Source organism: Myotis yumanensis, unplaced genomic scaffold (assembly GCF_028538775.1).
Source record: "Myotis yumanensis isolate MYYU_CA2020_CCGP unplaced genomic scaffold, mMyoYum1.0.hap1 SCAF_18, whole genome shotgun sequence".
In the NCBI taxonomy this organism is placed as follows: Eukaryota; Metazoa; Chordata; class Mammalia; order Chiroptera; family Vespertilionidae; genus Myotis; species Myotis yumanensis.
Window position 1 is genome coordinate 23,815,855 of NW_027223769.1, and position 14,017 is coordinate 23,829,871.

The window sequence follows — 14,017 nt, forward strand, 5'->3', positions numbered from 1 at the left end:
TCTTCATTTTTAAAAGTATACGTATATTTTTATTATAGTGACACATGCAAATAATATAAAAGGTCAAACTGTACTACAAGAGTTATGACAAGAAACAATCCGGAGGTCGCCACTTCTCAATTCTTGTGGTAGGGCTGGTCTACAGAACAGTTTCTGGACAGAGAGGGGACGATCGGGCGGTGGACACACCCCAGATACCTGGGATTACTCTGGGGTGCTGACACTGACACGAAAAACATTAACTTTCCCGGAACATTCTGATCGATTGCTCCGGGGAAGAGCACTTACCTTTATGTCTCCAGATAAAAGCCAGCTGCCCATGTCCTTTGTGTGGGGTTGGGTGGGACAGCTGTCCGGGGCACATGGAATCCTTCCGTTTTCAACACGCTGCTCACACGTGTTGCCTCTGCGCCCAGGCTACTGGGCTGAATGACTGCCACGTGTTCACAGCCTCACGGGAGAATTTTCCAGGCTGCAGGTTTTTGTGGCTTTTTGTCAACCCACTCCATTGTCATTCTAGCGTCTAGAATTTGCTTAAATCTCTCAATATTTGGTTACACATCCTCTTCCCCCTTCATTTTATTGCTCTGGGCTTCGTTCATTTTGAACATTTCTACTTTTATCTTATTAAGATTTCAGGAGGGACAGGAGTGTGTCTAATCTACCACCCAGAATGAGAACGCCGCTCACGTCCGAATTTTCATTTTCTCATCCGCTTGTCTTCCTCGGCTCTGTGAGTTCACGCTTCATCTCTTTGAACACTTGTGTCTCATCCTTGAGCTCTTTTTAAAGGCTGGTCATGCCATCTGTAATTTCTTTGAGGCTGTAGAGAATTACATGTTTATACTTTTGGTCTTCTTCCTTGCCTAGGTCTCCTTGTAGTAGAGTTTCATCTTCCTCTTGCTTATGATCATTTTCTCCTTTTATTTCTCTGTTCAAGGATCTTAGCTGGTTTTTCCCCCAGCTCATGCTTGAATGAGATTCACTGAAGAATTGGTGGGAAGGGGCAGGGGAGGGCAGCAGGGCAGTTAACAGCCACAAGTCAGGTACGATCTGCAATACCCTCTGACCAAGCAGCTCTGTTCCTCACTCCCCCAACCCTCCATCCCCCTCTGTGTGGCTCATAGCAATCTCAAGTCTCCCTGTTCGGAGATCTTGCAATTGTTGCCTTCCCTGCCTTCCCCCTTTAATCACTACTCCTTTAGCTGATGGTGTGGGTCTGGTTTCTCTTTAATCCTTTCCTACAGCTCTGCCATGGCATTCGCCCCATGGCCCAGCCATTCTCACCGGTGTCCTCATGCCCAGCAAAGGATCACAGGGATGATCTTCCAGGGATGTGGAGAGAACACTGCATCCCGCCCCAGACTGGTGGCCTGGTGAGCTCAAGCCTCCTGCCTTAGCCGGGCTCTGTCTTCTCGGTATCTGGAGATAGGCTGGCTGACTTAAAGATTGGGTTTTGGCTATTTCCTGGTTTCCTTGAGGATGGAGTTTTGGTGGGATTTGAGGGAAGGGAATTGAAAGATCTTTACTATCCTTAGTGTGAAACCATTGTTTTCTAAAGATTAGCTTCATTACAATGAAAGGCTCATCATAATGAGCCAGAGGTTCTTACACCATTAATAATAGATGTTCTACTGATAGACAGTGGAATTTATCTAGGACTCATTTAAGATTCTCTGTATTATTTCCTCACTGTTTTCTGGATTCTTCACATTTTTCTGGACTGAAATTAGTTAGTGTACTGATGTCATTCTCTTCCTTTCTCACACACAGACCCCCCCCCCCCCTCCCTCCCCGGCCCAGGAGCTTGGTAAGACCATCCTCCATCAGTTACCTCTGGAGTTAGGGGCAACAGAGATTGCTCCATGTCACAGATAAAGAAGGGTTTGCTTGTTGAGAGCAACACGTTCACAGGCAACGTGGAAATGTTCTTCATGACCAAGGGCTGGTAATCAGGTTGCAAGACAGTCTGTGGTTTCTGCAAAAAAAGGAAAAAGAGGCAGCAAACTAAGTTATGACAAACAGAGTAAGGCTACAGCAGCAAAAATCTCATATATATCTGAGCGTACACAGACACAAACACATGTGCATATACTTTTATTCTCTTGGAGAGACTGAGCTAAATCATTTGGAATGTATGGTGGACTACTGAGAAGTGAGACTATGTAAGTCAGAAACCAGATTAGATTTCTTATTCTCCTGTTGCCTGGTTAAAAAACACACGCTGAGATAAGCCATGCCTCTGGATGGAACTATTGCTATAGAAGTTTCCACAATGTCATAAAGCAAACATTAAGAAATTAGTGGTATCTTGTACAAAAACCCATGTATCACTATAATGAATAAAACTTTTATTCCCTTTACAGTATTGTTTCATGCTCGAAACACTCAATTGCGAATATACTCATCTTATTAAATTGACAAATGCTATAACACGTTTCTCTAATTTTTTTCTTGCTAACCCTGATTTAGAAACATCTTTTTACTCTGTTGAACATCCAATTTAATTTTTCAACCGGAGAAAATACTGGGAATGGGTCCTGAACTGCATGTTGCTGTTCAGACTGAATTTTTCTCATTCTGATGTTGGGGTCACATTATTCCTTGCATACCCTGGAAAGGGGGTCCTTTGATACCAGCAGAAGGTAACCTGAAGCCTCAATCCGTGGCCTCCAAACAGAACCTCCTTCTAATCCAGTGGTTCTCAACCTTCCTAATGCCGACCCTTTAATACAGTTCCTCATGTTGTGGTGACCCCCAACCATAAAATTATTTTCATTGCTACTTCATAACTGTAATTTTGCTACTGTTATGAATCGTAATGTAAATATCTGATATGCTATATGTGTTTTCCAATGGTCGCAACCCACAGGTTGAGAATCGCTGTCCCTGGCTCTTCTAACAACTCTAGCCTGTTTTTCTCAGTTTTTTTTTTTTTAAATTTATTGTTGACGGTATTACAGATGCCCCTCATTTCCTCTTCCCCTTTGCCCCCTCCATCCAGCCCCCACTACCTTCATACCCCTCCTGCTCCACTACTGTCTGTGTCCACAGTCTATGCATAAATGCATATCTGTTCTTTGGTTGATTTGCTTCTTCTCCTTGTTCTGATTTCAGTTAAATCTTCCGGATTCCACATTTTCATCTGACCCCTTGTCTGCCTCTCTGACCAGCGTAGTCTTCCTCCCACTGTGGTTCTTGGACCCCCCGGACTCTGGGTGAGCTCGTGTGATCAGCATCCATTGTGCCTTAGTTCAGGTGCTATAACAAAGATAGACGGGGTGGCTTAAGCAGCAGACATTGATGTCTCTCAGTCTGGAGACTGGGAAGTCCAAAATCAAGGTGCCAGCAGATCTGGTGTCTGGGGAGAGCCTGCTTCCTGGCTTGTAGATGGCGGTCTTCTCACTGTGTCCTTACATGTCTGACAGAGAGATTATCTCTCGTGTCTCTTCTTATAAGGGCGCTAATTCCATTCATAAAGGCCCCACCTTCAGGACCTAATCACCTCCCAAAGGCTCCACCTCCAACACCATCACATTGTGGATTAGGGCTTCAGACTATAAATTTGGGGAGACACAGCCATTCAGTCCAGACAACTGGCTCAAGTCTCCTACCTCAGTTGTGATCCACCAGCCTCTGTGCAGGGGTTTGGTCTGGCACTTACCATGAGATGCCAACCGTGGTTTCCCTCCCTCTAACATGCTAATACAGGTGCTGGACTCACTCTGCACTTGCAGATCGCATTCTCCCCCAAGCAGCACTTGAGGGACATCAAAGGCCGCATGGGGAACTGTCCACCCGGTGACCTTCCCCCAGGCTGCTGTGTCACTGCAGGTAGCTTTGAAGCGAAGAAGCCACACTTGTTTGGTTTCGGCAAGAGGCCATTTAGAGGTGAGTGACGAGAAGGAGCTGATGCATGAGAACCCGTTCTATTTTGAAACGACCCCTTTCTCTCTGGGTTGTCTGTCTCCCCGGATAGCAAGAGACAGGATTTGCTGCTGGACTTCGTGGAGCAAACTGGCTGCTGGTTTCGATTGACCTTTTTCAATTCCACAAAGATATGGTTTCATCTCTGCGGCTTATGAATGGTACAATGGTTAGAAAGTAGATCATATCTGAGGAAACGGTCCTAGAAAAATTCTCCCCATAGGCAGTGTGGGCGTCATTATAGTCTAATGTACTAAGTCAGATATGCTGCCTTGAGCTGGAAATAGGAGACAGACTAGATAATTGGGTGTTACATAAGTACATCTGAATACTGAGCCCTGGCAGGTCTCTTGCACACGCTGGGTAATGAAGTTGCAATTCTTCATTGTCCCTGGTGTGGATTAAATGTGAGCAGGAAATGAACAATGAAGAATAACAGTGGTTGGACAGATTTCAAACTTGTGATATTTGGGTGGAAGGAGAGAAGGGTAAAATCAAACAGGGAGCTGTGACTCGATTCCTTTTTGTAATTCAATAAGTCACTGCCATATTTAAAGTATTGGCTATTTTATTCGAGTGATAAAATCAAACAATAGACACTTAAACAAGAATATGCTTTTTTAAAAAACACAAAGGCTTCAGGATATAAAGAGAAGAAAAGGAACGTGATCCACACATTTTTATGAGTGTTTATGGACTTAGAAGAAATCTAATAAGAAACAAAGTTGCATGTCTAACATGTACTACAATGTTTTATGCAGAATAGCTATTTAATAAATATTCACTGAATTTTCACTCAATAGCTACATTCAGAGAAAATATGATGCCACCAAATTTGGTGCAAATGCCACCAACAAATATCTTTCCTGATTAGTTATAAAAGGAAGAATTTAAAACAGAGCAATGAAAGCTCAATAACTGCAGCAGAAACTCTTGTAGTATTTTCTTTTGATATGTCTCACGGAGCTCATCACAGTTAGCGTAGCATCCTGTAACTGAAACCCTTATTCTACTTCCTCAGTGTCTACTCTCCCCAGTAGTCTGTTAAGCCCGGTATTTTGCTGTGTCTTTGCTGCCTCATACACTGTAAATGCCCAAAAATTATTTGTTGATTTGAGTTTGTACATCTCCCCTCCCTTCCTCAATCATACGCCCCTTATTCATCTCCAGCGGGGTGCCATGCCCTTGGTGGGTGCTCAATAGATATTTATTGAATACAAACAAAATATGATGGAACCCACTCCCAGAATCAATGGTCTTGCCCATTCTCCTGCTAGCCTCCAGGTAACGAAAGGGACCCCGATTGATCCCCTCCCTGACTGATTAGGCACTGCCACACCCAGTCCTTTCATAGGACAGCAGAGATCACACTGTGGGACAATGTACTTAATGCTTGATCTTCCCAGTTGGCTGTGTAGTTCATGGGGGAGGGACTAGCCTCACTGTTGTACCCCTAGCAGCCGACTCAGTGCTTGGCACATAGTAGGACTTAAAAAATATTCCACTTAGCAGCCAGTGTGACTGTTTCAATGAATAAATCTGACCATGTCACTCCCCTCCCTGAAGCCCGCCAATGGCCTCCCAGAACACGCCTCCCAGTCAGGCCACACTCATGGGCCCTTGCCCACTTTTCTTGATGGACCTCCTGTCCCTCTTGGCATGTTCTCTGTCTAAGGCGGCCTTTCAGTTCTTCAAGCTCACCAAGCTCTTCCCTGACTCGGGCCCTTCCTGTGTGCTGTTCCTTCTGCCGTTTTCTCTCCCCGTCTCTTGTCACCAGACTAACTTCAATTTCTCTTCAAGTCTCAACCCGAGGCACTCGCTCAAGGAAGCCACCTGTCACCACAGGTACAAATAAAGCCACTCTCCTGATAGGTGCTCTCATAGCAACTTACACCTCTTCTTCACGGCACTGCTTAGAATTGTAATTTAAATGACTAAATGTTAAAAATTGGGTTACAGTTGTAACCTCCACCAGTCTCTTAGCTTTGACTGTGTCACCCTGGTTCACCAGGTCGTCAGCATTAACTCACTCTCCGGCTCAGAAGAGACTTTCCACACATACCTGCTCTGAATGTTAAAAAATTCTATGATGGAAACCTGCTGAAGAGGAGGTCAAGTTCCACTGTGATGCCTCCCTCATCTCCTCACTGTCCTGCCCCCTGCCCTGAGCAGCAGTCATCCCCAACACTCCCCTCCCCCCTCATCCCCATTTATTGCTCGCCCTTGATGGCCATATAAATTCATGGGCATTTAGAGCCATATACTTAAACATGTGAGTCATAGTTTAAGTGGGCTATTCTCAGTGCCGGGTGTACCGCATAATAACTTGTATCTCGGTCTCCTCCTGTGTGTCATGGGACTGATAACAGAACCCATAGCACGGACCGCTGTGCGGGACAACTGGGCAAATGTATGTAATGAATATAGCTCGGTGCCCAGCACAAACCAATCAATAAGGTGTAGCTATTCTTTCTGATGATTATGATTAACAATAATTCCAGTCCAATCCTTTCTATGCTGTGATGTTTACTTTTTCTAATTACAGTAAAATGATCGACCACAATGCATTTTCAGTGCACTGGCATAAACACCCCTTCACTTTGGCCTCGTACATCAGGAACGATGGAAGCAGAATTTCTGTCGCAATTTACATTTCGGAGGAATTAGGTTTAGATCCAGAATTTTTAGAGGAAAGTGTATGGGCCTCTGAAGCTTAGGAAACATCGGTGGGTGTGGGTACACCAGGCTTCCTGTTAACTTAGCTTCTCCAATGAACATGTGAACTCTCTGACACCTTGCTGATCTCCAGCACAGCCCACTGACCTTCTCCAGTCGGTACACGAGCTTCTTGGTGGAGAGCTGGATGAGCGGTGCTATGAACTCACACATGACATCCACAGTCATCACCAGGCTCCGCTCCCGCTGGGCCCCGATGATGGCTTGGCACACCAGCTTCTCCTTGACCATCTGCAGATGAGAAAGCCCGGCCTGTGAGAACACCCACAGCTCAGAAAACCTAATTCCACACAGTCAGCAAACTGACGCTCAACCACCTGCTGCGGACACCAGGGAAGAACACGTGTCTCTGAACAGTGCACTTCAGGGGTCGCTCTCTGTCTCACACTTAAATGTCTGATGGGTTAAATATGTCCTGGACGGATCCTGCACCCATTTCTGACTGCTCTCGAGGACACAAATCAATTTACATTCAGTTCAATGAATACCTGTATGGAAGGTGTATTATGCGTGGACTGTCAGGGACTGGATATACCAACCAGTATGGGCAGGGCAGATAAAATCCTATGGGCTTCGCCCTAACCGGTTTGGCTCAGTGGATAGAGTGTCGGCCTGTGGACTGAAAGGTCCCAGTTTCGATTCCGGTCAAGGGCATGTACCTTGGTTCCGGGCACATCCCCAGTAGGAGGTGTGCAGGAGGCAGCTGATCGATGTTTCTCTCTCATCGATGTTTCTCTCTATCCTCTCCCTTCCTCTCTGTAAAAAATCAATAAAATATATTTTAAAAAAAATCCTATAGGCTTAGAGTTCAATGGTAGTTCTATTCCTTATCAAGCTAGACAGAAACTGTGCCTGGAACATTTTGCATTTCCTACTTGGATATTTAAAAAATCGTGCTATAGAAACTAGTATTTCTTTACTCCCCTACCGCCCTGAGGTCCAAATTTGTATGAAGTAGAAAGAACCCAAAGTGAATTTATATCATGAACAGCTTGCATTGAAGCGTGCTCAGGTTTCAGATGTGAATGGATTTAGAACCCTCGCAGCTCAGGCTGAAGGCCTTTGAAACTATGGTCAGCTCCCAGTCCTGACACTGTGAACGTGCTCCTGTCGGGGTCTTGAAAGGAGGGCTGCGTTCTGGTCACCTTTGCGTCCTTGGTGCCTAGCGCAGTTTGCCACACGGTGCACACTCAGTAGAAGGTGGCTGAACCCCTGAAGAGCAGAGACAAAGACCACCTTATACACTCACTCCTCAGGGAAGCAATGGACAAGCTTTGCTACCCTGTCTGCTGGAAGGCGAATTTCTTAATTGTTTCCCATTTCCTGAGGAGAAAGCTCAGCATCACTCCTAATTTGGTGGCACCAGGCGGAGCTCAAGCAACCATCAGTCCTCATTCACAACATCTGCGCTTGTGAGGGAGGGGAGGCTCACGAGCAATTACAAAGGGTATTTTTTTTTTTTTTAGGTTTCTGGTGGTTTCCAGTCTCCGTGAGGGAGTAGGGACAGAGACGTGGTTTGGATCTGCATCAACGTTTAAGCAGAGTGCGGTGATGTAAATAAGAACATCAGAGCTGCCGAAGATACACGCAGCTCTTTCGTTGACCCATAAAAAGATGATGATTATAAATGTGATGCTGTTATGTCAGAATGAGAGGAGAGAAGCCTGGTGTGTCCCAATACCTGGAGAGGAACGGCAGCCCAGAGTGTCTACAGACACACCCTTTGGGATACCTATGAACACAGCTAAGTGTTCCCGGGAGGCGTGGCTTGGACTGAATGCTGGCTCTCCCTCTCCCAGGGACTTGCTAGCTGGTCACTGCCTGACCCTGGGGATGGGAAGCTGCTTTAATTAGTGTTTTAAAGATGGGTTCACGGCAGCTGCAGAAGCAAACATAAAACTGAGCAGAGCTGAACCGTCACAGCGATGGGTGCTGCCATGGTAACTCGGGGCCGTGTGCAGTCCTTAAGAAACCACATCCTTTCTTCAGATAAATGTCAAGGAACTCGCCTAAGAAATAGAGCAAAGATTTATTTAGGAGAAAGGCAGGTTCTAAACATGCTGTCCCCGTACCCTGGGAGTAGCAGAATAGCCATCAAGTGTCACATCGATCGTCTGGTCTGGATACAACTCCATCCTGAAGGGTTGAAGCTGAAACACGGGGCTCTGGGGACGCCTGGCTGCCTGGGCGCAGGGGCGCTTAGCAAGTCTCCTCTTAGGCACAACTTTCTTGTTCTTGGGTTGGAACTTTTCATTCATCCAGAACAACTGCTGGACCCGACGTCCCTTGTTGGTCAACTTGAAGTGGTAGTAACAGGTGTCCAGGCTGGAAAAGAGGAGGCAGGTATGGAGAGGACTCAGCTTTGGGATGGATGTTCAGCTCTACACCTTTGGGATTGACTCCTCTGGAAGTATTTTTTTTTAATTATTTGATATTTTTAAATATTGTGAAATAATCACCACAAGTCTAGTTAATATCCATTACCATACATAGTTACAGATTCTTTTTCTTGTGATGAGAACTTTTACGATTTACTCTTTTTTTTAAAAAAAGTGAGCAATAAATAGACAATTTTTTGGTTGATTTTTCTTTGTTAAATGGCATTTAAACATATAAAATGAATATCAAAAATATAAGTCTTTGTTTTACTATGGTTGCAAATATCAAAAAATTTCTATATGTGACACGGCACCAGAGTTAAGTTAGGGCTTTTCAAAATGCTGACACGCCGAGCTCAAAAGGTTCGCCATCACTGTACTAGGAGCTACCACGGTAATGGGACAAAGTAGCAGCTACTCATGGCCTCCATAAACTCAAGTCAGGGACCTGGGTGTGGCCCTTGAGTTGTAGTCACCAGGGAAGGGGCCTTTCCCAGCAGGTTAAGCATGCCGCAGAATAAACGGACGCAGTTCACATGAAAACCGCTCTAATTTATGACAAATGGCTCTGAGGAGTATTTTAGGAAAGGAAAAGCAAAATGCCTATTGGGGGAGAAGTATATTTCAAATTGTGTGGAGTAAATTCCTACGGACTGAGGGAAATGTCTTGTGATGGGCTCAGTTTGAAGGGTACTTCAAGAGAAAGGACCAACTTATTCACAGTACATCTTTCAATCATCACAGCAACCCAGTAATACCAAGTATATTTGCTCATTTTCTAAATGAAGAAATGGAAGCTCTGAAAATGCCAGGAAGTTGCCCCAAAACATGCAATTAAAAGAGATGGCATATGGGGTTTTCTTAGACCTATATGTTCCCAAATTGGCAAACTTTTCTGTTAAGGGCTGAATAATAAATATTTTGGATTTTGGGGGCCACATGGTCACTGTTACAGCTACTCAACTGTCCACTTTAGTGTGAAAGCAGACATAGAAAATATGTGTACACAAATAGGCATGGCTGTATTCCAATAAAACTTTATTTACAGCCTGGCCGGTGTGGCTAAGTGGTTGAGTGTCAACCTAAGAACCAGGAGGTCATGGTTTGATTCCCGGTCAGGGCATATGCCTGAGCTGTGGGCTTGATCCCCAGTGTGGGGCATGCAGAAGGCAGCCAAACAATGATTTTCTCTCATCATTGATGTTTCTATCTCTCTCTCTCTCCCTCTTCCTTCCTCTCTGAAATCAGTAAAAATAGATTTGAAAAAACCTTTATTTACAGAAACAGCCCACCTCTTCTTTTTTCCCCCTTTTTAAAAAATGTAATTTAACTTTTCCATCACCTTTTATCCTCTCTTTGCCATCTACCACCCTCTATGTCCTCTGCTTTTGACAATTCTTTTGGAGATTACTGGCATCATGATTTCATGTCAAAAAGAATGGTAGGGTTTAGGCAGAGGGGAAATTGACAGCTAAAAAGCCACAATTTGCTTCTGTATTCATAGAGAACTATAGGCTAAACCTCCCAATTCCAGGCAAGTGACAGAATATCCTTTGGGGCTATTTGACCCTGTTTGCAGATTACAGAGAACATCATGTAATCAAGTTTGGTTCGCAGCATACTGCTTCTATAATTATGTTTGCGTACACTTAGAGAAACTTGGAAATAGAAGCATGCTCTAGCTCATGGTCAACAGACAGGCAGAGAGGAGCATTTCTCTACCAAGTTAACACAAAACTCATGGATGCTTCTCGGAAGGCATCATTCCTAGTGGCTCATGCTATTTTCAATCAGGTCATGGTTCGTAGATAGAACAGAGGAAAAGGGGGTGTGAATGGGTTTGTGGGGAGGGCTCCTGATTTTTTTTCAGGCTCATCTTCTCTAGGAACATGTGTTCATCTTGGTTGCGGGGCCTGTTAGACCAGAGGTCTGTTCACAATATCACGATGGACAGGTACATATTCCTCTGGCCCCTGCAGCTGGGGAGCCATGAATGAATCCCCACACATATCCTCCCATCGGCATTCAGACTTCATACATTTTTAGAGCCACATGTAGATCATTCTGCTCAGAGGTCTCTATTGCCTACCACCTTTTATTTAAATTTTAGATGTTCTAGTTTTATTTTTTATTTATTTGTTTTTAACATTTTTAAATTTTTTTTTATTGACTTCAGAGAGGAAGAGAGAGGGAGAGAGAGATAGAAACATCAATGATGACAGAGAATCATTGATTGGCCTCCTGCACGCCCCCCACTGGGGATCAAGCCCGCAACCCGGGCATGTGCCCTTGATTGGAATCGAACCTGGGACCCTTCAGTCCGCAGGCCAACACTCTATCCACTTAGCCATACCAGCTAGGGTATTTTTGTTTGTTTGTTTGTTTGATTTTTCAAAATGATCAGGTAGAGCCAATTGCAGCCCTCCTGATTATTGGTGCTATAGTGGGGAGGCAAGCAGGAGACAAAATACCAAAAGAGCTACTGCTTTGCAATTCCTGATAAGAAACATTTACAGTACATTTTTACCTTCCTAGTTATACTCTACTTAGGTTACCACGAAGATGCGACTGTATTTTGGACCTACACGGAGAGGGATTAAGAGCGTATTGGAATAAAAGAGGGGAAATCGTGGTGGAGATTCTAAACTAGTCACCGAGAAGGCACTGTAAGTGTGAGAGAATGATGCACTTCCTATGAGCCATCTCTTCGCTAGCGTGGATGGACTCAGCTTGAGAATGCAACCAAGCTGTGACTAGGGGGGTGTCTTCTGATGGCTGACGCACCCATCTGGGAGGGGGGACAGTGAAGATAGGAAAGTGGAAGGACTGAAGTGAGTGCAATGTACTGAAAAGCCATTTTCTAAAATAGAGGTGATGCTCAGCTCATGCAACAGGGGCGATATCTATGAAAATTCACCCAGGAGACTTCCCTACCTAAAATGTGCTCCCAAGTTGAGTTCTGGAGCAAAGGGCTTATCCGAAACAATGGTGGAACCAATTCCTTCGGCCTGGACAGAAATCCGGTAGGTGTTGCTGTTTATAATATCCAAAATGACCGTGTCTTTGAACATCAGTATGTCATTCAGGTTGGCGGTCAGCGTCAGTTGAATGTCATCTTCGGGGGGAACGGTGCCTTCACTGGGTTCCACTGTCCAAAGGGACTTTTTGTGAGCCTGCAACACAAGACACACGGTAACCGTGAAGCTATTCTTGGCTTTCCCTCCCGCAGGCATCAGAGCCGTCTGCACCTTAAGCGGCCGGCACTGTGGAACTCAACATCAGAGACAAACATGATTTTTTTTTTCCAAGTCACAGCAGCTGGGTGTTTGTTGGCTTCTCTTTCTGCAAAAAGCAATCTGATTCTGAAGAGCAAACCTACAATTCCACCTCTGAGCGCTCGGCGAGGATCCCTTACATCTCTTTTGCTAGATGACAGCCCAGCTCTCTAACAAGCAGGTACTAATGACCTGTTTTAATCACCAAATTCTGAGATACCCGCAGAAGGTACAACAGCCTTTCTGGAATATGGAATTTTCCAGAGACATGGTTTTCAAATGCAAGGGTGTTGAGGATGTTATTAGTGAGCAGGAACCGCTTTCGTTAATAAACACAGTATAGGAAGTCATCTCGGTTTCTATTATTCTATAATAATAAATAGAGAAGTTCATGTGCTAAAATTCCAAACTTATTCTGAAACATATAATAGGAGGTGAAAATTATAGAGGGGAAGCTGACTCTCACTGATCTGTTCCCTTTAATTGATTAGATCCTCAGAGCCCACTCCCTTTCCTCCTGAGGAGTTTTGGCCAAACACAGCCTCTCAATGAAGCCTGCTCTGACCATCACCTTTTAAGTGGAAAACCTTCCCTCTGCACTCCTGATCCCCTTTACCCAGTTCTATTCCCCCCCTTAGTACTTACCATCTTCTAACATGTGCAGATTTGACTTATCTATCATGCTTGTCTGGTTTGAAAGTCTATATGGACACTACTAAATAGATCGTATTTAAAAATGTAAATAAGTTCAATGAAACAAAGGAGAACAGTTCTCAAGATGATACATTGTTTATAATGAGGATGTAGATGAAATTTTACTTTAATTTTGGTATTAATGGAAATGATAGATTTAATTCTCTGTCAAGAGTCCTGCCGAAACCGGTTTGGCTCAGTGGATGGAGCGTCGGCCTGCGGACTCAAGGGTCCCGGGTTCGATTCCGGTCAAGGGCATGTACCTGGGTTGCGGGCACATCCCCAGTGGGAGATGTACAGGAGGCAGCTGATCGATGTTTCTCTCTCATCGATGTTTCTAACTCTCTATCTCTCTCCCTTCCTCTCTGTAAAAAATCAATAAAATAAAAAAAAATTTAAAAAAAGAGTCCTGTCATTACTCCTGATCTTTTAATATGGGACATCTCTGGAAACATAGATATAAGAGAAAACAGCATTAAATACTACACTAGATAAACTAGGGCTGAGATGGGATATTTGTATGATAATTAGATCTATTCCAAAAATATTTGTGGGAAAAAATGTTGATTTTTGTACCACTCAATGTTTTTCTAAAATTTTTAAACTTTCTACTCATAGTAAATTACCCCTGATGAAGTACTAAAATAAGAAAACAGAAAGCAAAGTCTGTCTTTCCAGAACATTATGCTGCATTTGTTTAGATTTTATCTTAAAATATTAGTAACAAGCCCTGGCCAGTGTGTCTCAGTGGTTAGAATGTCAGCCTATGTACTGAAGGGTCATGGGTTCTATTCCTTGTCAAGGTCACGTATTTGGGTTCCAGCCCCAGCCCTGGTTGGGGCGAGTGTGGTAGGCAACCAATTGATGTGCCTCTCTCATATCAATGTTTTTTTTCTCTCTCTCCTCTCCTCCCTTCTACTCTCTCTCTAAAAAAAAAAAAAATCAATGGAAAAAATATCCTCGGGTGAGGATTAACAACAAAACATTAGTCACAAAAAGATAATAATC

General features: G+C 44.1%; 1 protein-coding gene across 4 annotated transcripts in view; it reads right to left on the reverse strand.

Annotated features, from left to right (window-relative positions):
* Positions 1–14,017, reverse strand: part of HYDIN (HYDIN axonemal central pair apparatus protein) — a 298,798-nt gene that overhangs the window by 138,391 nt on the left and 146,390 nt on the right. For all 4 annotated transcript variants that reach the window (XM_070397848.1, XM_070397849.1, XM_070397847.1 and 1 more), the window contains exons 19-22: positions 11,976–12,214; positions 8,736–8,988; positions 6,751–6,894; positions 1,835–1,978 (exon numbers count right to left, since the gene is read on the reverse strand). In XM_070397848.1, the coding sequence (XP_070253949.1) occupies positions 1,835–1,978; positions 6,751–6,894; positions 8,736–8,988; positions 11,976–12,214 (780 nt within the window). The remainder of the gene's footprint in view (positions 1–1,834; positions 1,979–6,750; positions 6,895–8,735; positions 8,989–11,975; positions 12,215–14,017) is intronic.